The 25,011-nt window shown below is 50.5% G+C and overlaps 9 protein-coding genes across 9 annotated transcripts; 7 read left to right on the forward strand and 2 right to left on the reverse strand.

The window, feature by feature from the left end:
- Positions 1 to 1,150: 1,150 nt before the first annotated feature.
- On the reverse strand, positions 1,151 to 3,843 carry Aud_003060 (glycoside hydrolase family 55 protein; the record flags this gene model as incomplete). The annotated part of the gene is made up of 6 exons (XM_043288017.1): positions 1,151 to 1,903; positions 1,957 to 2,430; positions 2,483 to 2,848; positions 2,905 to 3,326; positions 3,383 to 3,663; positions 3,713 to 3,843. The coding sequence occupies 6 exons, from the start codon at positions 3,841 to 3,843 to the stop codon at positions 1,151 to 1,153; spliced, it is 2,427 nt and encodes an 808-aa protein (XP_043143952.1).
- A 3,509-nt stretch (positions 3,844 to 7,352) lies between these two features.
- Aud_003061 (putative pH signal transduction protein PalI) lies at positions 7,353 to 9,505 on the forward strand (the record flags this gene model as incomplete). Its single annotated transcript, XM_043288018.1, has 3 exons — positions 7,353 to 7,542; positions 7,606 to 8,947; positions 9,010 to 9,505. 3 exons carry the CDS (start codon positions 7,353 to 7,355, stop codon positions 9,503 to 9,505), a joined length of 2,028 nt encoding a protein of 675 aa, XP_043143953.1.
- A 661-nt stretch (positions 9,506 to 10,166) lies between these two features.
- On the forward strand, positions 10,167 to 12,173 carry Aud_003062 (potassium channel family protein; the record flags this gene model as incomplete). The annotated part of the gene is made up of 3 exons (XM_043288019.1): positions 10,167 to 10,277; positions 10,326 to 10,438; positions 10,493 to 12,173. 3 exons carry the CDS (start codon positions 10,167 to 10,169, stop codon positions 12,171 to 12,173), a joined length of 1,905 nt encoding a protein of 634 aa, XP_043143954.1.
- A 2,309-nt stretch (positions 12,174 to 14,482) lies between these two features.
- On the forward strand, positions 14,483 to 15,420 carry Aud_003063 (YoaK family protein; the record flags this gene model as incomplete). Its single annotated transcript, XM_043288020.1, has 2 exons — positions 14,483 to 14,747; positions 14,801 to 15,420. 2 exons carry the CDS (start codon positions 14,483 to 14,485, stop codon positions 15,418 to 15,420), a joined length of 885 nt encoding a protein of 294 aa, XP_043143955.1.
- A 736-nt stretch (positions 15,421 to 16,156) lies between these two features.
- On the forward strand, positions 16,157 to 16,993 carry Aud_003064 (enoyl-CoA hydratase/isomerase family protein; the record flags this gene model as incomplete). The annotated part of the gene is made up of 1 exon (XM_043288021.1): positions 16,157 to 16,993. The coding sequence occupies one exon, from the start codon at positions 16,157 to 16,159 to the stop codon at positions 16,991 to 16,993; it is 837 nt and encodes a 278-aa protein (XP_043143956.1).
- Positions 16,994 to 17,749: 756 nt separating this feature from the next.
- On the forward strand, positions 17,750 to 18,706 carry Aud_003065 (M50 family metallopeptidase; the record flags this gene model as incomplete). Its single annotated transcript, XM_043288022.1, has 4 exons — positions 17,750 to 17,938; positions 17,990 to 18,352; positions 18,405 to 18,449; positions 18,497 to 18,706. 4 exons carry the CDS (start codon positions 17,750 to 17,752, stop codon positions 18,704 to 18,706), a joined length of 807 nt encoding a protein of 268 aa, XP_043143957.1.
- A 1,078-nt stretch (positions 18,707 to 19,784) lies between these two features.
- Aud_003066 (uncharacterized protein) lies at positions 19,785 to 20,720 on the forward strand (the record flags this gene model as incomplete). The annotated part of the gene is made up of 4 exons (XM_043288023.1): positions 19,785 to 20,005; positions 20,060 to 20,353; positions 20,407 to 20,478; positions 20,531 to 20,720. 4 exons carry the CDS (start codon positions 19,785 to 19,787, stop codon positions 20,718 to 20,720), a joined length of 777 nt encoding a protein of 258 aa, XP_043143958.1.
- Positions 20,721 to 22,413: 1,693 nt separating this feature from the next.
- On the forward strand, positions 22,414 to 23,103 carry Aud_003067 (uncharacterized protein; the record flags this gene model as incomplete). The annotated part of the gene is made up of 1 exon (XM_043288024.1): positions 22,414 to 23,103. One exon carries the CDS (start codon positions 22,414 to 22,416, stop codon positions 23,101 to 23,103), a length of 690 nt encoding a protein of 229 aa, XP_043143959.1.
- A 310-nt stretch (positions 23,104 to 23,413) lies between these two features.
- Aud_003068 (t-SNARE syntaxin) lies at positions 23,414 to 24,607 on the reverse strand (the record flags this gene model as incomplete). The annotated part of the gene is made up of 4 exons (XM_043288025.1): positions 23,414 to 23,449; positions 23,502 to 24,071; positions 24,120 to 24,301; positions 24,355 to 24,607. 4 exons carry the CDS (start codon positions 24,605 to 24,607, stop codon positions 23,414 to 23,416), a joined length of 1,041 nt encoding a protein of 346 aa, XP_043143960.1.
- Positions 24,608 to 25,011: the final 404 nt, after the last annotated feature.

Genomic DNA, 25,011 nt, shown 5'->3' on the forward strand with positions numbered 1-25,011 from the left:
GCGGTCACCTCACTTTCACATGGATGACCAGAGGCAGAGAATGATATGCGAGGGAGAAAAATGATGATTCAAAGATTGTCATGGGATGAGGAGGCTGTCATGTCCGTATTGTGGATATTGGGTTGGGTGGTTGGACAATGGAGTCAAATGAGCGACGCCCAGCCTCCTCATCCCATCCCAGCCACCTGTAGAAGCAAGTTAAGCAACCGACCAGGAAAAACAGATTAGGATTTGACATGGCTCAAGCTGATTGGAAATCTCAAACTGCAGATTGACTGTGGTTGGATGCATTATATCGGTTTGATGAATTAGGTTTCAATGCCTTGCTGTGTTGTTTCTGGTTGATACAGATGACGATGTTGTTGTCAAGTTGACCGAAGCCAAGTACTAAATAAAGTCTTCGCCCCCAAGTGGACTGCGGCCCGATCCAGTCAAGTCCACTACACCATAAAAGGCGTATTATCGTCTAATTTGTCGATTTCAGAATTATGTACAGAGTACAGAATTGAGACCTTAGGAACCTCGAATAAGCAGGATTTGATGGACTCTGAGAAAAGGGCGGACAAGTGTCTCTATTGGGTTCTGAAGCTGACGGATGAAACCCTGAACCCTAACCTACGGCTGCTACGAGTGTGTAATGGTTCTATCCATGAGAACATAACATTACCAAATATGATGTTGAACGAGTCTATGTGCCAGTATTGATATGAATAAGCCTTACGCAAGGTCGGATTCCATCGTCAATCACACTCGGGTTGCCTATTTTCAGAGTCTTGGGACGTATAGGCTTTTCGATGTCATCAAGTCGAGTGTATAAAGCAGATGGCTTCCACGTTGGTGACTCATGCAAGGGTCAGGTAATGCAGAGGGTTTTCCTAATACTTGAACAATGAATCCAAAACATATAAACCGACATGTAGAGAACATCAAATAGATGGTCAATCCTGAAGATTATCTGTTCCAACTGAAAATAGCGAGCTGTTGGCGATTTGAACTACGGACTGCGGCTCCTAAGGACTCGTACAGGTCATATACGATGTGTCATTTTTCCAAGTCTGTACTGCTTAGTAGACATTATCTATCACTATTAGCTCTCAATTTTATATGTATAACCCATAATCATATCACCCAATGTATATACCCGTCGTCTTCATGAATTGTACAGATACGCCGCAATGACTCCTCCCCATCCACCAGCATTGTCACTTTGCTTTGCTATGGGTGTATTGCCATTGAGCACCATGTTCGTGGTGCTTTTGGTGTTGGTCCCATATAGATACAGCGAAGAGGAATCCACGATGCGAATTGCGTTCTGCTGACAGTCCCCCTGGCAGCCTTGTTTGTTATTGAAGAACACCCAGTTGCAGCCGCCATACAGGAAGAGATTGGACGAGCTGCGAATTAGCTCAAACAGTGCCATTCGGCATGTTGCATCGTTGGCAGCGCATTCGGAGTAGTCGGGATCGCTTGCGATGAGACTCTGATCCCATGGCGCCGGAGCAAGGAGGTTACCCGGTCCTTGCCAGTACGGCGTTTCGCTTTGCTGGAGGGCTGAGAAGACATTGCGTGCGCGTTGGAAGTTGTACTGGTACAGAGTGTTGTGCTCAAAGCCTGTGCCCACCAGCCATGTGGCTTTGTTGGCTTCTACCAACAGGCCGCGGCCGGTTGCGACAGTCTGATTCCTGCTGCCATCGAGGTCATGGTCTGCTGTCCATCCCCACATGTTCTCGATGTAGGCTGACGATGTGCTGGTGAGACGCAGCAGTCCCCATGCTGCTCTGCAGTCTGCCGGACCTCCTTGACATTTAGTCTCGACCAAGCTGCCCGCAGCACCCCCAATGCGGAAATGGGTGTTCCAGAATCCGACGTCCCCTTGGCTCTTGCCCGCAATATTCACTTCCGCCTGGAGATATGTGTCAAACGAATGTTCAGAACAGTGTCAGGAGGCATACGCACCACTTGGCATCCGGGCAACACATCAGCTACAGTAAACATCATATCGCTCACATGGAGTACTCCGGTATCCCCCGGATAACCAAAGCGAATCATAGGGCGGACTGCATTAATATCAGTAAACTTGCTGCCGGAAGCGCTGATGGCCGACGCATAAGCGTCCCCAACAATGCGAATGTTAGCAGGAACGAAGATGGTGTCCGTGACGATGTAGGTGCCGGCCGGAAAGTAAATTACTTTGCAGTCACGATTCTGAGCCAGAATGTCGTTGATATTCTGTGTGTCGTCGATTACTCCATCGCCGTATACCGGTTTATCAGAAACTGTTTTGATATTCAAGACTTGTTCGGTAGGAAATTCGCTGTATGTCGGCGGAGGCATTATGAAATAGTCCTTCCCATCCAGAAGGTCGGCTACTCGTTCGGTCACCACATTTTGACCTTCCACGTGGTTTTTATTGGTGTTGCCAGCGGAGTACTTGGGATCCTTTAGTTCAAATGCCCTAATTCTAAGTTGAATGAGCTCTTACCAAGTTGCCATGCACCCAAGTGTCCGGCATATTCCCACTAAGCACTGGATTGTTCCCCAGACTAACAGTGGTGCCAGAATTCTCCACGTTTTCCAGGATTATCGCATTTCCAGCGCCCCCGGAGTTGCCAGATACGACTAATGAGTTCAGCCCGGATCCCTTCGAGTCGATGATGGTCAGGGACCCCGAGGTACCGTTGGCGTCTATCCCAACATTCCCGTTCTCGAACTGGCATCCGAGGAACACGATGTTCGTTCCCCCAGCTACCACGCCAGTGGTCGTCCCACTAAAAGTGAGGTTCTTAAAAACCCATTGTTGTCCATTGAGTTTCATCCCAATAGCGCCCCCATTGAAGCGCAGGTCATTCTGCAAGTTGATGGCGCATTAACAGACATTCAACCTCTATATCAAAGAGTACCCACCACAATAATGTTACTGTTGTAGTCGTACTGAGTGGTCAGCCCGACGTGTGCACTGGAACCAGTGGGCATGTTGAACACCACATTAGTCAACTGTGTCGCCTGACTCACTGTCCAGTCAACCAGCGCGATGGTTTGTGCTGCATCAACACTGGTTGAATCCAGAATCACATTCTTGAGACCGATATAGAAGTTGTTTGTGCCCTCGACATTTGGGTCTTTCGCGAAAATAATATGGCCATCTCGGAAACCTGGTGCTGCTTTCAAGACCGGTGGATTTGTCGGGTCCCCGACCAGGACAGTACCCACGAAAAATTGCAGACTGCTTTTCATCAGGTAGGTGCCGCTGGGAAGATACACGATTGCTGGTTGACCAGTTGTGCCCATGCTCCGAGTATTGCGCTTGGGACCATTGGATGCCCCCGCTGTCTGAATTTCAGCATTTGGCGCTTTGCTTAGATTTTTGAGGAGGCCGCAATACCTTCAATAGCACTCTGAATAGCACCAGCTGCGTCATTTTGGCCAGTATTATCGGCGCCGAAATCTTTGACCACATTACGAAAGACTGGGTAGTTTTTCTTCACGTCCGTGCTCAGAAATGAGGATTGGCCGTTGTGGGCTATCTTCTCATACCAAAATCCCGATGAGCTGGTCCCTGCGGCTGTACAAGATGAGCTCTGTTGATTTGGTTGGTGGGTAACAATTGTAGCAGGATTGTGCCATGATTGTGGAGTGTCGTCCTGGACTGTGAAAGGGATTCCACTGCTCAAGTCAGCCTGGATGAGTAAAGGTTGAACACAGGGCAATGTACAGAAGCTGAGGAACATATGTTAAAGGTGGAAAGTAAAAGTCTCCGGATTTCTTGTCTAACGTTGCTGCGCAAATGCGTGTCGGAAGAAGGAACAATGCTAATACATAGATAACCGCAGGAAAAGACTCCATGTTCAGAGCACCTTGTCTTCAGCAAACAAACCACGCGAGGGAAAAAAGAACGGCTGGGACCGCTTGGACTCCCATAGGAATAAGATATCGTGGCTGAACAACTGTAGAAGGAGAAGAGGAAAAGACAGGACGATCCCCCTCAGGTCGAGAACGGGCAGTGGAAGCACAATAGTACCAAGCCGAAAGTCACAGACGAAGCAAAATAATAACATGTGGCATTAAATCTCGGTAGACTTGTTTATGTCGCTCGAGCCATACGGCAAGGCAAGTTGGTCGAGCATATTTGGGTGCGGGTCCTGGCAGGGGCAGGCCTACTGGATTCCGCGTCGCGATGACCACACTTAACTGGAATTCTCCTCAGGATTCAGGAGAATCTAGAATAATGACAATCGAGAAGAGAGACATGGCCGCAAGTACTAGCACTGGTGCGATACTGAGAAGCTTCAGGCGTCTTGACCACCAGCGTAGTTGCTCATATTGTAATGTCTGTGGTACAGAGAACAAGATCTGACCCGATCACAAGATTGACATTGTCCCAGAAACAATCGAGACTAAGTCGGCAATGTTGGCAATCAAAACTGAGACATTGTAGCAGTTCGGGGGATGCGGATCGCATGTGTTGATTTTGGCGCATACCAAAAAGCAAATGAAAGGCAAGGAATCGTGGAATCGTCGCGGTTTGTATTCCCGCACCAGTGCCTGTGATAATTCACGTGCGTTTTCCCTGATTTTGGAAAAACGTCTCCCAATTACTTCTGCTTGTTCTGACCTGCGTCATCTTGAATCTCTCACGTCTCATTCTGCTCCCCGAGTGCCTCCCTTGCTTTGGGTCAACCGATGCATCCGCTGCGGAGTTGATCTGATTGGCTGTTCATCACATATTGAGACCCTGTATGTTGCACGGTTAGTAGAGAATCATGAAAATAGTGATCAACAGTAATGATGTTAATCCGAAGACGAAAATATGGACCAATTTGAGCCGATCAGAGGACGGTTGACAAGGGGCAGCCATACTTGCATGTGTTTCCAGCGCCACCAATTCCAAAGTGTACATAACGCTGCTGTAGGACTTTTGTGAATGGGAGCCCGTCTCTTGGGCCAGTACGAAGAGAAGTCAGCGGGATGCTGTGACAGTCCTTGGGGAGCAGTAGAACGCGTTGGTCATCATCCTCGTCCGGATCGGGTCTGGATGGAAGCCAAGACGACGCCTTCCAGAAGCCAAGCATGTCAAGAGAGCTCAGCATTCGTTGTTGGCACGCGGCAAGCCCTTGAGTATGAGGTACGATCATATATATCGTCAGATGAGCCGAGATATGATGAACAAACCTAATGAAATTTTTGGACAATCTGTCTTTCCGACCAGAATGACTGGATAGGTCCTCAGGTTGATCTGCGGGGTATCTTAGTACAGAGCTTCGATGTTCCCCGTGTTCAGGAAGACACACGGCAGGTTTTGTCTCTTAAATAGAGACAGATCTTAAAGATTGGTGGCACACTGCCCTTCGAAGCTCAATCAAGAATCGCAGTTTGGGTTGCCTAAGTGTTCCTTAGGTGCTGGACTTGAACGGCAACCTGCATCGCAGGTGATGCTTTTTCCTGTAGTGTCACATGAGGTCATCCTTTGTGCTTTCCATTTTGTCTCTTGCTCTAGAGGAAGATCATCAAGTTTCTTTTCCAGTCAAGTGCGCGGCATGACACACCCCATCCTGCCTATCAGAAGATGACACTGGTCTTGAGAGTGGTCGCTAAGTGTGCTAGGGCGTGTAATGCATGTAGCTTGAAATCCATTATTTCACTCTTTCTTACGCCACATTTTTGTGTTATTCATGTGCCATCTGTGCCGAAACTGTGACTTCCTGATGTAGCAACCAGACGTTTGCATGATGACATGCTGCGGCCGAGCCACGTTCTCAAGCGAACGACTTATCTTTGCCTAATAAAGGATTAGGATGTTCCACAGCAGACATCAACTTCAATTGATTGTCGAGTTTTCTAAGATCAGCTTAATAAGCGCACGCAATCCGTCTACAGTCTACAGATTATGCTCTTTCTGACATCTGGGCTCTTTTGTCTTATCGCAATTGTTCATGGACCCATCCTTCTGAATTTAGGTAGGGCTCTGGAAAAGACCCACCAAAGAAAAACCCACCAATCCGGGGTGTGTAAGGGGTCCTCTGTTACGGTGGTTGGTGGTACGCTCCCCGGACTTTGGCCGTTGGAGTTTGAACTCATAAACTCGGATAACTGAAGGCATTGCGGGTTAACTTCGTCAGAGTAGATTCGTTTGATGCTCCCTATATGAGGCTCGAAATTTATCTGTCAATTTTGTTTCAACGTGAGCTTACAGGATTATTGACCGGAGACATCCCCTCCGTTTAATCTCCATGGCCTGAATAGTATCAACATGACCTAATATCCCCAGTCTGATGGCGGGTCTATAGCTTTTAGATTGCATTTGCACTAGTCTTCCTTGGTTCATTACACTAGTCTTGTTCAAACAATGTAGAAACCAGACATTGCCAGGTAAATGTGTCAAATATGAACCAAGGCAAAAATTGATTGAATAAGGATCAATATGGTATCTACAAATACAGCTCATGTCAAGATCGAAAACCATCACGTGAGCCACCGTTGAGGGCTTGGAATCTGGATCCGCCGAAGGAGACAGGAGCAGCTTTCCATTTATTGCTAGCGCAATTTCACACGTATGGCTAATTTGGTGATGGAAATATCACCCACATAATGGTTGTCTGTGGTAGAACAAATCAGGGGAGAAACCTTGCCTGGAGACATTGGAAGGATGGTCTAAATTACTAGGAACCATAACAATTGAAATTAGCACGACCGACTCCGCCACAAAAAAAGGCACAAGACAAGGAGGACCAGAAAGGCCACGGCGTAAAAGCAATAATGATAGATATTGATCGTCGATGTAAGGCGATAGCAAAAATCGAGACTCCTATTTGTATCATATTGGAACAGGCATAGAGTACTGATTTTCTACAAAATTCAGTCGAAAATAGCAAAACGAAGTGTAGGTGGCGACCATGGACGCCCGAGGCAGCAAGAAGTCCTCCGCAATGTGCAGCAATAATTGCATTCTTAACTACTACGTAGTCCGCTTAAGTAGACTTTGTCAGAGCCAGACTGGCTACTTCTTCTTTCCTCACTTAAATATAGCGCTTCCTTGAGGAACATATCTGTTCTTCATCCTGTGCCTATCCTCTGTCCCTTGGTTTGAGGGTTCGATTATCGAGATTGACGTAGATTGTCTGGCTTTGATCTGCCCCTTCTCATCTCTTATCGTACCCACTGGATCTTCCGCCCCGAGTTTCAGGAGAAGAGCAAGCAATGCCACCTTCAATCCTGTGATTTCCAGGTTCTGCGCCGACTGCGTGTGTCGCTGTCATCCAGGATCCGTCACCTATCTTGACCACCCTTCACTCGGTCGCTCTCCAATTGTCCTTCACGTCTCTCGTTAACGGCGAAGTCGCCGCCCCTCTTCCACCATGTTACTCAAGCCTGCAACGCCCCTCACTATCCTTCTCCTGGCAGCCTTTGTTCTCTTGCTTCTTTCCGTTCTTTCCACCCCAATCATCCAGGGTATCCCTTTAGCGACTTTCAACGATGTAGACTATGGTGTCTTTGGCTTCTGCAAGGCTGGCCAATGCACCAACATCCATATCGGCTACACTACTGGTATGTGGTTTCGTCCGTACTGCTAGCAGCAGGTTGGCGGCTATCGTTGCTGACATCTTTCAGACGAAATTTCAAACACCGATAATAGCGAGTTCAATCTACCGTCGAGTACTCGAAGGTCCCTATCCTCCATTCTGATCGTTCACCCGGTCGCCGCCTTTCTCACCCTCGTTTGCCTTTGCCTCGCCGCGGCTGCTCACCTGCACGCCCCGTCGCACTCGCCCCGATATCTTCTGGCGCTCTTGATCCTCCTGCTTCCGACACTCCTAGTTTCCCTCCTCGCCTTCTTGGTGGACATTCTTCTTTTTGTACCGCATCTAGGATGGGGAGGCTGGATTGTATTGGGTGCCACGATTTTGCTGGTGATCAGCGGCGTGGTTACTTGCGCGATGCGCCGGACTCTTGTTAGTCGCAAAGCGAGAAAGAGGCGCATCGCAGAGAATGCCGAAATGAGTGGAGAGAATTACTACAATCGACAGAATGCCGCGGCGGCGGCTGTCGCCAGCGGATTCACTGGTCCAAGATCAGAGGCCTTGAACGCCGAAACGAAAGAGGCCATCGTTACCACCTCCCCTAATTCAGATTCCGGCCCCATGTTCGCCACCTTCCGCACGACGACACATTCTAGCGACGATGACCGAACGCCTCTCAATTCTCAGGTAGCTCCGATTGATATTCCTCCGCCAGATAGTCAGTATCCTGCACGAGGCCGCGGCGATGGAATGCCCTCGACTGCACCTCTCGACGAGTCAAGAAACCATCCATACGCAGGTTCCTACGGCCCAGGACCTCGGATGCGACCCGGACCTGGTGATCCTCGCTTACGCCCTCAGTATTCGGACGGCAGTATGGGGTCGCGACGAGGGCCGCCTCCCCCCGGTTTCGCTCCTCGTGGAAGAGGTGGATACCCTCCTCGTGGAGGCTATGGTCGGGGAGGTCCGTACGGAGGTCCTAGAGGACCTCCACCCAATGGTAGGGGCGGGCCAATGGGTCCCATGCGAGGAGCCCCTTCAGGTATGATGGGACGGGGACAGCGGGGTCCAAATGCTGCGGGCTACGGTTACGGCCCCGTCTCAGGAGGCCTCAATCCTGGCTACGAGCCCTACAACTACGGACCGGGCCCGAGACCGTCACAACGGCCGGGTGAAGACGGCTTCGACTATCGTGGGCCGTCACCTGTTGGGGCAGCGCGACAACCCTCCCCCGGTCCAATTGGCATGGCAGTGTCGTCACCAGAAACAGCGCCAATCGGTCAAGCGATCGAACTGACATCGCAACCCAGGCACACGGACTCTGCCGTCGAACTGGGCCCTGATGCAGTATCGGAGGAGGAGCTGCCACATGCAGTATCCAGCGACGGACGCCCGGAGCCTCTCAGCCCTTCGAGTCTGTATAGCCGATCAGCGTGAGATATTGCCCTTCACCCAGGCCCCTTGCTCTTACATCTTGCTAATTTAGCCAATTTAGATCATACATACCTCCACGTGCTGGCTGGACTCCGGCTGATCTTCGCGTTGGGCCTTCACCTTCGCCAGTTCATGCCCTTGATCATCCAGCTGCGCACGCTCGTTCCAATTCGGGGGACAATTACTACGAAGATGTGGATCCTCGTTTCGCTGAGTCACATCAACCACCGGCAGCCAGCCGTGCGCTGCCATCTGCTCTGACTCCGGGTGCTGGTGAGCCCAAACCGATGGATGACTTGGCCGAAGCCCCTGGCTCACCTACTACTAGCGAGATAAGCCATTTCACCTCCATTTCCGAGCGGCCTATCAATCCTCGATGGCGTCCGCCGCCGCCGCCAGCTCTTCCCGCCCAGCAAAGACAAAACGTATTGCTAGAAAACAACCCTGACTTTGATCTCCGCGCCGGCGGTATCGGTCGAGCTGGCGCCACCGGTGTCGGGGGACGCATGCCACCAATGTCGATACCCCGAGAACCCTCACGATACCCTCTGCCATGATCAACTTGGTAATTTTTTCTTCCTTGTTGCAATTTGCTTTTACACTGGCCATCCGAAAATAGCCATGCGCAAGCTATGTAGGGTGATCGGAGTTTTGGAGTCTTCTCTGCTATGTTGTTCTTTCTCATTCCTCTTATTTCACCGGTCTTTTTTCAATACCTTCTATCCGCTTCTTCACGCATATGGCATTTACACATAAACCCCCTTTCGCCATCGCCCTCATTTCAGGTGGAATGGCGCCATGTACAAACTTGGAACGATCCTATGTTGGCAGGCAAGACCGTGTATGATGGAAACTTATTTGAAACTGTTTTGCTATCTCTCCTTCGCTTACTCTTAGGGGAGTGAAATATGTGTATTTGCGGATCAAACCGCTTTTCAATCAATTTGGTCTTTGGCCTTGTGAATGACTGACTGCCACGTGACATGACGTCGCGGATGACCAGCGGTGTTGATTTCCGGATGACGGAAACGTCTTGCGTAGCAGCTGCAGTAATCAGCTTGGAAAACTTCTTTATTTCTCATTCTGCGTGGGGCTCAAGGGGAATTGCTTGAATGTGGTCCTATCATTGAAAATGAATGTGCCAGCATACATTGATTAGTATACTTTCGACAACTCCGACCCAGGCTAGGGGCAGAGCACTGTGGAAACCTCGACACAATGGTCAACGAGAATTCGCAGGATGAGGCGCAGAATATCATTGAGGAAGTCCCTCATCATGCTCTTTCCGCCTGGTGGTGGCTCGCAAGCACTGCGTATCCTCTGTTAGCTGTATGTTGATGACTTCGAGAAGAAGATTGTGTTGACGTCTCTCATCAGGGCACTCTTGGACCCATGGCCAGCGCGTTCAGCATATGCTCTTTGTCCCAGGAATGGAGCATGGAGTCCGAGGCGGGCAGTGGACAGATCAGGGGTATCGGGGATCCGGATTGGTACGTATACGAACACATATATACCCGGAATTTGCGGGCTTAAAGAAGCTTCAGGGTCATTGTGGTCAATGCGGTATCACTTGGCTGCGCCATTATTTCGAATTTTGTCCTTTTGTGGGGAATGGCGCAGCGCATCGCGTTCTCCATTGCGCAGCCTATAATCATAATTGGCTGGTATATCTCATTCCTGCTCTTGACCTGCCTGCTGTGTATCTTTGCAGCATCGAAAGTACAATTTGACTCGGATAGCGGCACGCGTCGGTGGCTCGCTGGGTCCTACTATTATGGAGCTTTTGCAGCAGGGCTATACTTTGTGCTCTCTTCCCTTCTTCTAATTACCGTCTACGGGGCCTACCGGGGCCACTACAGCCGCGATTTTCGACTGACGGCCAGCCAGCGGAGTCTGATGTTGCAAACGATTCTCTTTCTCATCTACCTCCTCGGCGGAGCCGCCGTGTACGCAAGGATCGAAGACTGGAGGTATCTCGATGCTGTGTATTGGGCGGATTTTACCCTCTTGACTATTGGTATCGGTGACTTTGCACCCAAGACGCATAAAGGACGGGGGCTCTTGTTTCCTTATGCAGTCGGAGGTATTCTGATTTTGGGGCTGATCATGGGCTCCATCCGCGCGCAGATGCTCGAGAAGGGACGGCAGAAGATGGCGGAAAGTGTGACAGAAGGGACACGCCTGTTCCTCGTACGCGAAGCAGTATCTGACCATCAACACCTGCGGGATGTGGTCCCACGCTTGCAGCCGGCAAGGGAGGATAGTTCCCGTGACCGACAACAGCGTGAGTTCCAGTTCATGCGACGTGTGCGGCAGATTGCCACGCTCGAGCGGAAATGGATCTCGCTCGCCACGTCGTTGACCATATGGACGATGCTCTGGTTTCTGGGAGCGATCGCGTTTTGGCTCCCAGGACAAAATGAAACGTTGACGTACTTTGAGGCGCTGTATTTTGCCTACACAACTTTGTTTACTATCGGTTATGGGGACTTTCGTGCGACTTCCGAATGGGAACGGTCATTCTTCGTCTTTTGGACGTTGCTCGCTGTTCCGACGGTGACATTGCTCATTGCCAACGTTGGTGACACGGTGGTGCGGACGATCCGCGATTTCACTATCTACCTCGGCGAGCTGACCATTCTGCCTGGGGATAAACCGATCCGGGAACTGATCAAAGACGTGTCCCGTCTTTCATGGAATGAAAGATTCCTTACCGAGGCTGTCGCCGACAAGAAGCCTGACGAGGAGGACGTCGAGGACGCTGCTGCCACCGCTGCCACCGCTGCCGCCACAGCAGCCGCGAATGCAGATCAGGTTGACCAGGGAGAAGAGGAGGAGCGCAACGCGATCGAGGCAGACGAGCACAAGAAAGAAGAATCGGCTCGGGCACGGGGGGATGTCACTGCGGAAACAATACATCACCACCACTACTTGTTATTCCGGGAAGTACGGAGGATGATGGACTACGCCATGCGCAATTTGCACAAGGAGTTTGGCTACCAAGAGTGGGAGTATTTCCTTAATCTCATAGCCAGGGAAGGAGGTGAAACAGATGGACAAGAAGGGAATCCGAAATGGGATTGGACTGGTTACAAGAGTCCATTGCTGGGACAGAAGACGGAGGTGCAATGGTTGCTGGAGGCGCTAACCGAGGCGCTGGAGAGGGAGTTGAGGAAGGCTAGCCGGGGATATCACTCGCCTGAGCAGAGTGAATCCGAAAGATAAGCTGAGTACATGTCGATGTCGTGTGACTTGACCGCACGGATGTCTACGTTGAGTGTGGAGCTCATGACGACAGCCATTAAACAATCGTGCCAGGGCGCACTGCAAGAGTAACTACTGGGTATGGCCACCTCTCCTCAACGTTGGTAGCTATTTACGCAGGTGGTACACACTACGATCTCACATCTTTCCCTTGGCGGACATCTCTTGCAGACGACTGTTTCGGGTCAGCCGAATTTTTGATGAGCAGCCTATTATATGTGTGTCCTATGGTATGCTGTCTATACCACTAGCATCAACGCGTGGCAGCAACGCAGTTAGTCATTCATGCTGTACGAAAGCTGCTTAGGCAAGCAGGATCTGGACTCAACCACAATCATGAATAGACAGGGCTCACCCCGCAAACGTGAAACAGAAGGTAGCACTAATAGAAACCCTTTGCAGCGCCAAGGTCTTCATTGGAAGTCGGTAACCAAAGGGACTATCGTCGTTTCCCGCTGGCCCGTCCCTAGTAAGATATTGATACTCTTAGATAACACTATATATCGAGGAGGAGCGGGGACGTGGGGTACTGGCGTATAAAATCGCTATACTCCATCTCAATACTGAGCAATGTTCCGAATAGACTCAGAGGTCCCCCCACAATACCCAATTCTAGCAGACTTCTGACATTTAGCATATTCCAGTACTATCCAGAACGAACAGCAGAGAACTAGATGAGTAGAAGACGTGCACTGGGGATATGGCCATTTCAGGCATTTTAGGCAATACCAGGATGTTCGACGGGAGTTGAGCCGCTATGCCTTGTCTGGGATCTTTCCATGGCAGTCTTGGCAACGCATAACGAAGTGTCGAATAGTCGCCAAGCCGAAGGAGATGGAATATACCTGCTCGCAACGCAGTCCAAAGAAAGTAATGACATCAATTGACAGTCTCTATCCAAATGTCCGAATATCGGATTGCTGCTCGGGTGGCATCCACCAAGGTTCGGCGGTTCACCTTCAAGATTCAAGAGTCCAAGACAACGCCGGCTCTTCATATCATGCAAAGGTAATCTGAATTCTGACGTAGCTAGAGATAACATCCACGGCATCCAATCAGAGACACATGGATCGAGGCTCAGTCAGAGCAAACAGTCACCAGAATAAGTAAAGCACTGCCTCAACTTGGCAAGCTACAGCGAGTTTACCCACCAGACTTCTTGGCTGCAAACGCCCCCGGATCCTCATTTTACCAGTCAGGTTGATCCTTTTCGCATTCAGCAAAAGCAGAATACTGGCGGAGGCTGTGCATACCGTGCATTGCAGATTTACAGTTAACACTACGTCTCAGACAAGACTCACTAAAACAACTATATAAATTTGACTGCCTATCTTATGGCGATCATCCCTTGGCACTGGGCTAGGGTGTATCTGAACTCTGCATCCGCGGGATGGACCAGTCTGGGCAGAATCTCAGGATTCATGGAGGCATTAGGCTCCCGTAAGGCCTACCTATCTGGCCTTTCTCCTTTTCTCATCGGTGAGGCAGTGATAGTATCCTGAATAGACGTCTGGAAGAGATTTTGGTGTGATTGGATCTTCCATGGTCCGCCCTTCAGGTATCGAGTGACCAGCCAAGGCAAACACTGTCAGCAATCAGCATCTACCCCCAGATCATCCAGTCAGCTGTTTGGGGTCAATGGGAACCGGGGGATGCCTGAACCAGCTGCTTGGCAGTCCCCACGGCGAGAATCCAAGGCCCAAGGAGGCCTGAAACCTTGGTTGATGCCAACAATCTGGGCGAGGATCCTCAACGTGGTGTTATCGTGCCAAGCAGCGCCAAGACGAATACTTGCGATACATCTGAAGTATTTGGCACGGAAACTGTACACTGACGAGATCGGTCAGATAGATTTTTTGTTCAGGATACCTGATACGGCAGATCGGGGACGATTCCGATTCTAGACATCGGATTCTCTGCTCTTCAGCGGTCAGCAGTGTAACCTATCTGCCAGCCTCATTCGTGGTGCGCTGTTCCGAGCCACGAGGCAGGTGGTGGCTCGGCCGTGTTCCGATGAGGATATACAGATATTTCTGATCTGACAAGAAAGGATCGTCCTGGACGCTCAGCATCCCACATCTTCTCAACCCAGTCTTGGCTGGTGGGATGTTTCAGCCCGTTTGGCTCTCTGCTCAGTCGGGGGGATGCATAAAAGGCGGAGGATTTCCTGAATCCTGCGTAATGGCAAACAAAAAAGATTCCTGGGGCCAATAAATAGGCTAGTAGCTTGAGCCAGCGTCCTCACAAGTATCCTCATAGATCCATAGAACATGGGCTTTACCATTCCACCCAAACCGGACAACTCCAATGACCAGCCCGGTCTTTGGTCTGCCAGGCACAGTACCGATGTCTCGCTTCAGCCCGGCGATGAAGTCTCCGACTCGGAGGGTTTTCGCTCCACCCTCATCCGGCACTTTGCTGCAGAGATCAATACCAAATACACCGATTTGCTCCTTATCATCTGCGGCTTCGTGAGCGGCCTCGTCGATGGCCTTTGCTTCAACGCCTGGGGCAGTTTTGCCAGCATGCAAACCGGTCCGTGACCAAGTTTTTCTTTGAATACAACCACCCACTGACACAGCGTGAAGGAAACACCGTCTTCATCGCCCTGGGCGCCAGCGGCCAACCGGTCTACCCAGCCTATCTCTGGGCCAAGTCCCTCGTCGCCGTCACCGTCTTCATCCTCTCCATGATCGTTTACATCTACTTCTCACGTCTGCTGGGCCCCCGCCGCCGCGCAACCCTCATCCTTTCCTTCGGTGCGCAGACCCTGGCCCTCCTGGCCGCCGCCATCCTCGTCGAAACTGGCACCGTCAGCCGGCGTCCTGAGGACCCCCGCGCCCCTATCCAATGGATGCAGATTCTTCCCATCTCGTTACTTTCATTCCAGGCCGCGGGTCAGATTGTGGCGTCACGGATCCTGGCCTTCGACGAGATCCCGACCGTGGTGCTGACGACGCTCCTGTGCGACTTGCTCGTCGACAAGGACTTGCTGTCGCGCGGGTGGAGATCCAACCCGCGGCGGAACCGTCGAGCCAGCGCCTTCCTGGCGCTCTTCCTGGGAGCCATGACGGCGGGCGGGTTGAGCAAGGTGACACATATGGCTACAAGTCTGTGGTTGGCGATGGTGTTGAAGTTGGGAATCGTAGTTGCTTGGTTTGTATGGAAAGCTGAGGGAAGCAGGAGGCAGAAGAAGGGGGAGGTTTAATCTGTTTTCTTTTTGTCCTTTTTCTGCATACGACTTTATGACTACCTGCGACTTTTGGGATGGTTTCATTGCGGAGCGAAGTGTATCTTCAACTTAGCATGCGGGCGTCTCCTTTTCTCTTCTGTCTTGGCGTTCAATCTGGTTGGTCCAGATCAATACATTTCCGGCTTCTGATTGACTCGATAACTGCAGTGACGCGCTGTACTAATTGCATCCATGGTGGAGTAGAGGGGTAGATACTCCATAAGGTACAATTATCATCGTAGACAAGCACTCAATATAGCCTGATTGATGTTAGGGAGAGGCCCCAGAGTACCTATATATAATATTAACTATATGATTTATAGTACTCTATATTTTCAATTCGCTGCAGGTGTCTGGCCCTGGACCCCGGTAAATATCAACTTCGCCCCCTCTCCAACCTTGCACTCCCCCAGATTCTCCGTGCTGTAACGTGACTTCTAGGTATCTCTGAAGTATTAGGCAGCCGGCATCTGATTGAGAATTGAGGCTTTTCGGTCGAATAAGCATACTGCTATGCACCGCAAGCCTTAACGGTCGCGAGCCGCCACAGCATGTACATGTTGGGTTCGTACATTCATTCCAGCACAGGATAATGTCATCACCTCGGTCCAACACACAGTTACCTTAACCGAGGCTCGTATTTCACCATAAATGGCCTCCCACTCAAAGCAAGATGACTATCGACAAACTAATCATCTAAACCATCTATAAAATGACACAATCAATCCTCACGGCTACGCAAGACGGCATCACAACCATCACCATCAACCGCCCCCACCGCCGCAACGCCGTCGATCCCGCAACCGCCAAAGCCCTCTACAACGCCATCCTAGCTTTCGACGCTGACCCCGCCCAGAAAATCTGCATCCTCACCGGCGCAGGCGGGACCTTCTGCGCTGGCGCAGATCTCCACGCCGTCGCCGCTGCCGGAACCTCCCCGTCCACACTGACCACGCAGGAGAACCTCCAGCCTGTCCCTGTCCCGTCCAGCAAAGATGAACCTGTTCCATCCCTGGGACCAATGGGCCCTACCCGGCTGCACACATCCAAGCCCCTCATCGCAGCAATAGCCGGACACGCCGTCGCAGGCGGGCTGGAGCTCGCGCTGCTCGCTGACCTGCGCATCGTGGAGGAGGACGCTGTCCTCGGTGTATTCTGTCGGCGGTGGGGCGTTCCGCTTATCGACGGGGGGACGGTTCGGCTGCAGGCGATTGTGGGGTTGGGGAGGGCGCTGGATCTGATTCTTACGGGGCGGGGGGTCGGTGCGCGCGAGGCGCTGGCGATGGGGTTGGCGAGTCGGGTTGTTGCGAAGGGGAGGGCGGTGGAGGAGGCTATGGTGCTGGCGAGGGAGTTGATGCGGTTTCCTGAGCGGTGTATGAATGCTGATCGGGCGAGTTGCTATTACAGTGCGTATAGGGCGGCGTCGATGGAAGATGCGCTGCGGAGGGAGTTTGAGATGGGGTCGAAAGTGTTGGCGACGGAGAGTGTGAAGGGGGCGGCGAGGTTTAGGGACGGGGAGGGGAGGCATGGGAGGTTCGAGAAGTTGTAGGTACCTGGTTCGGGAGCGAAGCTCATGTCTTATCGGTTATATTATTGTGTTGATTGCCATCCTGCAATGCAATAAGACTGTTCCCATTCTCGATTATCCCGACCATTAGGTCTCGTAGACGGTCGACAGTCTAAGCATTGGTTTCACTACATGAACCAGACATGTCGGCAATGATGCTATTAGCGTCCATGATATCTCACTCTCATGTCACTATATTCATAATAATACTAGCGTAATCTTCAAAGATCTCCACCGAAGAAACTTCGCCATGGGGGCGTTGTTAGCGTTGGGCCCGGCAGTGGAGCGATGACTCAAATTCAACATCAACCTGTCGCCGGTATCGTAAGAGGCGTCAGTGACCATCGGATGAGCGGTGATCGTAAGCAATACTTATTGCTTCAACGCACAGAGTACGCAGATAATATATTCTTCACGATGAAAGGTGATCTGAAGAAATGCAGATCTATACTTGCTTCTGGCCAATCATACAGCAGTAGAAATATTGCTCAATATCATTGGCCAAACTTGAGTATCCACAAGCCAAACACTAAAAATAGGCTTATACCAGCCACACGCTAGCCGGAATAAGACAAGTGTTGACTGCGGCGCAGGGATTTGCAATTGGACGCGTAGGCACCAGGTAATCGGGCATTAGTATTGATCACGAGGAAGGAATAAAAGCTTCATTTTGCTACCTTGTACCTTTACACCTTCACTTTGATTTTCTAATCATCATCAGACATAGACAATATCCAAATGGCACCGTATGCAGCCCTCGTCACAAGGGTACTCGAGGAACAGGCTTCACAGCCTCATTTCCGCAAGCGAGATCTCTCAGTCAACCACACCCAAGCAGTAACCTTGGGCGTTATGGGGGCGTACGTGGTTGTCATCGCACTCCTCTGGAACTTGCCCTACGTGCGCTGGTCATTATGGCCTTTCAAGGTACGAACTGCCTACCTGTATTTACCGTCTGCTTGTTACTAATGACAACAGATGCTGGTCATCGCCTTCCATGAATTCGGCCATGCCATCACCGCATGCTGCACAGGAGGCAGAGTAAAGTCCATCTCGCTAGACCCCCACGAGGGCGGCGTCACGCACATGCAGGGGGGCATCAGCGCTATCACCTTGCCGGCGGGATACCTAGGCTCATCCATCATCGGCGCTCTGCTGATTTTCGCTGGGTTTGACATTGTCGCAAGCAAGGTGGCAAGTATTATTCTGGGCGTGTGCTTTTTGCTTACGTTGTGGTGGGCGCGGAGGGACTGGTTGACTATCGTGACGATTCTGCTGGCTGTCGGGTTACTGGTTGCGTGTTGGTTTATCGTCCACGGGGAGGCGTTGCGGTGGGTTGTGGTATGTCTTTCCCCTGCCTTAATTTTGTTGGCTTATTGCTAACCGTCGGTAGCTATTTATCGGAGTCATGTCGGCGCTTTATAGCGTCTGGGATATTGTACGTCCTTCGTCTATTTCTTGACTAGCTCATGCTAATGTGAACAGTGTGACGATCTCATTCTCCGCAAAGTCAATACTTCCGATGCGAGTGTCTTCGCGCAGAGATATGGTGGCTCTTCCCGCTGCTGGGGCGTCATTTGGTCCATTATTTCCCTGGCGTTCATGGCCGTTGGCATTGTGGCTGCCATCGCGGCGTTTCCCGAGTCGTTCAGCGAGCAGCAGGAGCAATCCAAGCATTTCATTCCAACGCGGTGAATCGTGAGCTTAATAGCTATGAGTGATGATAATGATTGACTGTTTTGATTCTTCGCTGTTTGCCCGGTGGTGTTCTGCATGTATTAATGTTAATTCGAGACCGCAGCCTCATGCAACATGTGTTGCTGAATGCGGAATGCAACATTACCATTAACCTTGCAGTTCTTACAGCCCGACAACCCAGTCTTTCGATAGAACAAATTACATGATATAATACTATTACAACCGATTTTCTCAAAAACAGATTTCACTACCTCCCGGCTGGAACATGCCTTAATGAAGCTTTACCCATTGCGTCCCCTCCGGGAGCTCATACTCGTCCCGGTCAAAGTACAACGCCCACACCCCTCCCACTCCACCTTCAGACCCAGAAATCCCCAGGTCCAGCGCCTCCTTCTCTCGGGCTTGCTATTCCGGCAACTTCACAGCCAGCCATCTTTGCCGTCGTTCAAGCGTGACGGATCCACTCTCGATCTCGAGTAGATCAAACGGACCACAGATGTGACCTTGTGTGTCCCCCTTCCCGCCATAGCGCATTTCATTCGTCTCAGCGTCTAAAAGACCCATCGAGCGAGAGGCGGCGTCTCCCCGCTTAACGTGATCACTGCGGATGTATTGTCTGGCGAAACGGGACGATGGCAAGAGGGAAAGTATCAATATCAAGATCCATCTGAATCTCCATGCCAAGGTGAAATTGGACTTGGATGCTCAGCTGTATGGTGATATCATCATTGGGCTATATTGCGAGCCTTGATTTCAACTGTTGATGTGTTATCGCACTTTGTATGGACATATTTTTAGACGGTGCTTCAATGTTTGATATTGGAACCTGGGGAGGTAGAAGAGGCGAAGTACCTAACCTTTGAGAGATATACAGTCGTGAATAATTCAACCAGTACTTCTATCATGCGGTCAGCGCTAGACCCTGGAGATTATAGACGCGTCTCGCTTTGGACCACGCTACATTCTATCCCATTCACTGATGCTTTGTATGCGCGTGAGCAGCATAAAGCTCATATCACTCTTTAGATTTCTTTCATGCTTCTTCCCCAGCTCACTCCACATTGTCAATCTCGTAATGGAGGGTGAGTGCCGATGCGAAGGAGTCAATAAGGATTTCCCTGCTGGAAGTGTCATGAGGAAGTTCGTAAAAGCCACTTTCCCAGTCGCGGGACGTGCCTATCGCTTGAAGAAAATCCTCTGGGAGCGTTACAACAACAATTACCACCAGCGCAGGGCCATGTTCGAAGCCGAGGAATGCGAGACGAAGGATCCTGTCGTCGTCAAGTTCTTCCTGGAGTATGTCTCCGTCTTGTCTCATGCAAGTCTCGTCACTAATTTCATCGACAATAGAGCAGATTCATTCATGAGAGAGGATGAGAGTGGCAAGCGATCTATGAAAGTCAATGCGACTGAGCTTTTCCGCAACGAATGCAAGATCTGGAGAATCTTGTCAGACACGGGCTATACACCCAAGTACTACGGCAAGAGGGAGATGCATCAGGATCTTACCTTTGAGAACCCCGGCGGATACCTGTGGATTCTGGTTCTGGGACACTACCCAACCTTCAGTCTGGCTGACGCGCCTCTATTCCTGAATGCTGATGAGCTTCCGCGCATCAAGAAACAGATGCTTGATATGGCTGTGTAAGTATGCTCGATCTTGCAGCTTGAGCCAGCCTGACATGTTCGTATGACAGTAAATTCAACAAGAACGGTCTTGATTATGTTGGCGTGTCGTTTCTCAAGTTTGATCCGGAAAGTCGGAGAGTGTATGCCATTCCTCTTGACACGACTTGCTCGACACATAGCTGACAACGTTAGCTACGCCACTGACTTTGAATACTTCAGCGAGACCGAGGTTCGCGATGACCCCTTAGCGGCAAAGAATTCAGCAGCGCGTTGGGTTAGTGTCGTGATGGATGCTCTCAGAGCTGGTGTAGAAGAGATCAGGGGTCTTTCGCCGATGGACGTATATATTGGCTTTGGAGACTATGGGAGTGACTGTGACTGAAACTTGGAGCACGAAGATTGGATCTTCGAAAGATATGATTAGGTTGGATGCATAGAACTGTTGAATCAGAAGGTGGATGTCATCTTGCATGATTTCAAGGGTTAATTGTAAGGTAGTACAATTATCGATCCGAAACCGGCAGCATTCTACAACATGCTCGCTTGCTTCTCCTTCTCCGGTCAAAGTCTTGTTTGTTATCTTTCCCTTCCTTTTGACACCAGCAGACAGGTAAAGATCTCATTACAATTTCTTGAAACTTCAATTATAGTATGTCAATCAAACAAAAAGAATAGCGTGAACTACTTCGGACATCGTCGGCTATGGCAGAGAGCAGCACACAGAAACGGCCCTTTGCGGGAGATCTTGCAACCACACTGATGCATAGGCAAGAGCCTTATTCTGCCTGCACCAAACATGGGCTGCTCGGGTCCATTGCCTTGATTTGGGACCCCTGGGATGGTCTCCTCGCACAATACCACCAGGAAAGGGATGACTGGCGATGGTGAATCTACAGATCGTCCGCATACCCTTCTCAACGCTCGGAACCACATTTCCTTCTCACAAGCATCTTGCACAGTTACGATCTGGCCGTAATATCCTCAGTTGAGTCAAGGGCGTGCAATCTGCTGAGCCCTGGAGAGTGTCAGAAAGAACTGCCATAAGAGTACGGGTTCGTTGATATTTCCTCGTCCGAGTTGCTCTCACCATTACGTGTCAGACATACCAGTGGCAACAGACCATTTTCAGCCTTTTAGTTGATCCACCAAGTTGACTATTTGAGTATGATCTGACAGCGGTTTAGTGGGACTAGACGATTAACAAGATTAGCCAAGACATAAACCTGATTTGGGGCCAGACCCACGGCGATGCGCAATTGTTTCAGTATTTTCTCATTCAATCACGTCGGAACCTAGCCTTCGGTTGGTTTGAAGTACAGCCGTTTGGTCTCAAACAATACTCGAACTACAGCATCCCCTGACGACAAACATCGAGAGGAACTCGGCCAGATCGTTCAATGGAGTGAAACGAACATGAGTCACCCCGTTCTAGATCTCGTTCGCCATGCTTTGCAGAAAAGACATCCCCGTTCGTCAAGAGGAAGATCCACTATGTATGCTCGGTCATTGTGCAACTAGAGCGCATACAGGCTGATAGAGACTTTCTTAGCAACTTCCCCAAACAGAGGAACTCGATCTGGGAGGAAATACCAGGCAATGTTCTTACTAAGATACTGGCACACTGCACACTGACAGACATCTATTCCTTGATGTTGTCCTGTCGGGTGCTGTATCGACGAATCCACCAAGAAGAGTATGCGATATCTTGCGAATATCTTCATCATCGAAAGCGCCGATATCCACAAAACAGCGACTGCTCTCCAGGAGATGACCTGACATTCATCTCTGAGCTTTTTCCACCCCAGCCACCGCAGTACACTGCTAGCAGGTCGCACGATGAATTCCCCCAATATTCCTTCGGCTATCTCGCCGACCTGACTCGCTGCTGGGTGACTTGCCTTAGACTGTCATACTATCTAGCCGATTACGCAGTACAGCATCATCTGCAGCATGATTCTGACGCTCAGTCTCTTTGGTCATCCTGTAAGACCGAAAAGGAAGTTATCCACAGCCGAGGTGTGGGCGTGCTTCAATCTCGGTTATTGTATCCATTGTACGTCGACCCAGTTGACCCCATGCCAGCCTTTACGAAGCTTTTAACATTTTCCAGGGCATACCTCGCATTCTTCCTCGAGACCTACGCAGATGCCCGAGACGCAGCAAGGGAAACAGGAAAACCCCATCATCTGCTCCATTTGCTCGAAGAGCAACTGTCCATCCTTCAACGGCCTCCATTCACAACGACCGAGGTCCTCCTCTCAACTCACCACTGCATGCATCTCCTCTGCTCTTCTGTGCGCCACATGATGAACCCCGAGTTCACACCCTCCTCGACCGGAAGCTGGCTTAGTCTTCTCCTCACGTCATCCACGCTCGAAAGGATCCTAGACTTTTTCATTGCCGCAGCGGACGACCAGTCCGCAGAAGCGAAGCACGCGCACGCCAGGAACATACAGAGCCATACTCACACGCGCACACACCACACACATGCCAACAATGTATCATCCACCTGGACGAAACGGAGGCAGTTCCTGCTGCGGATGCGAAAGGACTGGGATGAGTACCTGGCGTCTATGGATAGTGACCAAACGGTCGCTGACGAGCAAGAGCCCGTTGCTCCTCCCGGTCTAAGACAGGTATGGTTTGAAGCAGCTGAGAAGGAGATGTATCGACGAGGTGTGATTACGCATCGCTGTGAGGATCCGGTTTACATTCTCCATGGGTCGTGTATAAGGTTACATTGTGAATTCTGTGATGACCAGTAATGAGATCTAAACTTTAGTGCTGCAACAGTCCCTCTATTGACGGAAGGCAACCATGGATTAGCAGCAATGGAGGACTATACATACATGTCGACGTGCGCTGTCGACAGTGTGATTTCAAAACCAGCAACATAATATTGACATCAGCCCATAATAATCGATCATAAGAAAAGTCTAGCCAGGTCACTTGTGAATAGAAATAGCTCCATGTTCAAGTGAAAAAAGATAAGCAACACGCGTCCGAACGCGGGTACGACGTGTTAAGCAAGAGCCAGGGCCCATAATAATACATTAGAAAAAATAAGGGGTATATCTATCCGGCTATCAAAACCCAGAGAAGGAAGAAAATCTGCAATGGTTTCGTTAGCTCCTGCAATGGCATCAAGAAAAGAGAAACGCACCATAAGGACACCAAACATCTTGGCGATCAACCATCGGTTACCGGATACGCGGTTCCAGTATTTCATCAACTCGCGCTGGGCTCCTTCAACATTGTCCACCACATCTTCGGTGTTGGCGTCAATCCGTTGAATCATCTCTGACTGCTCACTGACCATCTGAGCCAGTTGGCCGAAGATCCCGCCAAGTTCACTGATGGTACGTTCGATAGCGTCAATGGCTTCGCCTCTGGCCTGAATGTACGTGTTGTTCGTCTGCGCCTCCTCCATGACCAGTAATTGCTGATCTGTCTGGAACGATGGGCGCCCAAGAGGCGAGGGATTTGAGGGATCGAGCGTCAATAGATCTGAAGAACCTCCCTGGAAACCTGGTTGTGGCGTCCTCCGTCCGGAGGGGTTGTACAGTGGAGAGTCCGACCGTTGCGGATCCAAGACTTGCGACTTGGACGATACCGAAGAGACAAAGTTCTCTGTCCGAGATCGCGACGCTTGAATGTTCTTCGTTCGGACCTCGAGGACTTCTTTGAAGTTCGCACCGACATCCGCCAACTTTCCTTGGAGCATAACCACGACCTGGATGACATTAGCGTTGCGCAAGTCGGCCACTTGGAGTCCACTTACATTGTCATTGTGCTCGCCTTCCTGATCCGCTCTTGACCGATTCGTCTTCGGATGTTGCGATAATGTAAGCGCTTGGAGAGAAGCAATTTGCTGGTTCAGCGACGCCAGGTCTTGCTTGATGACGTAGGTTAGCTCCGAGATCTCGACAGGTCTGTCATCGAAGAGCGTCTTGCGCTTCGCCACTACTTTGAGATCAGCAAGAGGAAGGAAATCCGACCAGCAACCAACTACTCACACTCAGCCAACCGTTGTAACTTCGCAGTTGTCGCTGTGATACCTCGTCCAATCTCCGCGGCTCTCCTAGCAAACTCCGACCGGCGTTTGCTTTGTCCTTGTCCATCTGTGCCTGCATGCGCCTGTCTCCGTTGCGAGTCCGAAAGCAGTGCTTGACGTTGTGAGCCGACTTTGGAAGTTGCGATGCGTTTCTGGGCCTGCCCCAGGATGGCCTGAAATTCGCCCGTGCGATCCTGGATGGAGGGGCCGACCATTTTCAAGATTCCAGGTTTGTAGTGGCCGCTAGTATATATGTTTCAAGGCAGCTTGAAGTTGAGGAATAGGCTATAATGTACGGAGTAGAGGCCGAGCTAATCGATAAGGAGAAGGCAACGGTTGAGGCGTATCCGGCGTTAGTCAAATAGGGGGAGTAAACAAGTAAGCATCGAGGGAAGTTGGGATTAGTAGTGAATTAGGAAAGACTAGGGAGTTCCATATCGTCAATGTTCAAGAGTTCATGAACAGGAGTATTGATCTGGTCAAGAAAGACGCCCGTCCTCTGTCTCTATGGGGGCGGATTCGTGTCATTCCGGATGGGGGAAAGTGTGGTAGTTCTCCACGTGACAGGGGTGCCACTTGCACAGCCATTACAGCCACACTGTTGTTCCCCAGGCCGCAT

This window comes from Aspergillus udagawae (genome assembly GCF_001078395.1).
Source record: "Aspergillus udagawae IFM 46973 DNA, scaffold_2, whole genome shotgun sequence".
Classification (NCBI taxonomy): Eukaryota; Fungi; Ascomycota; class Eurotiomycetes; order Eurotiales; family Aspergillaceae; genus Aspergillus; species Aspergillus udagawae.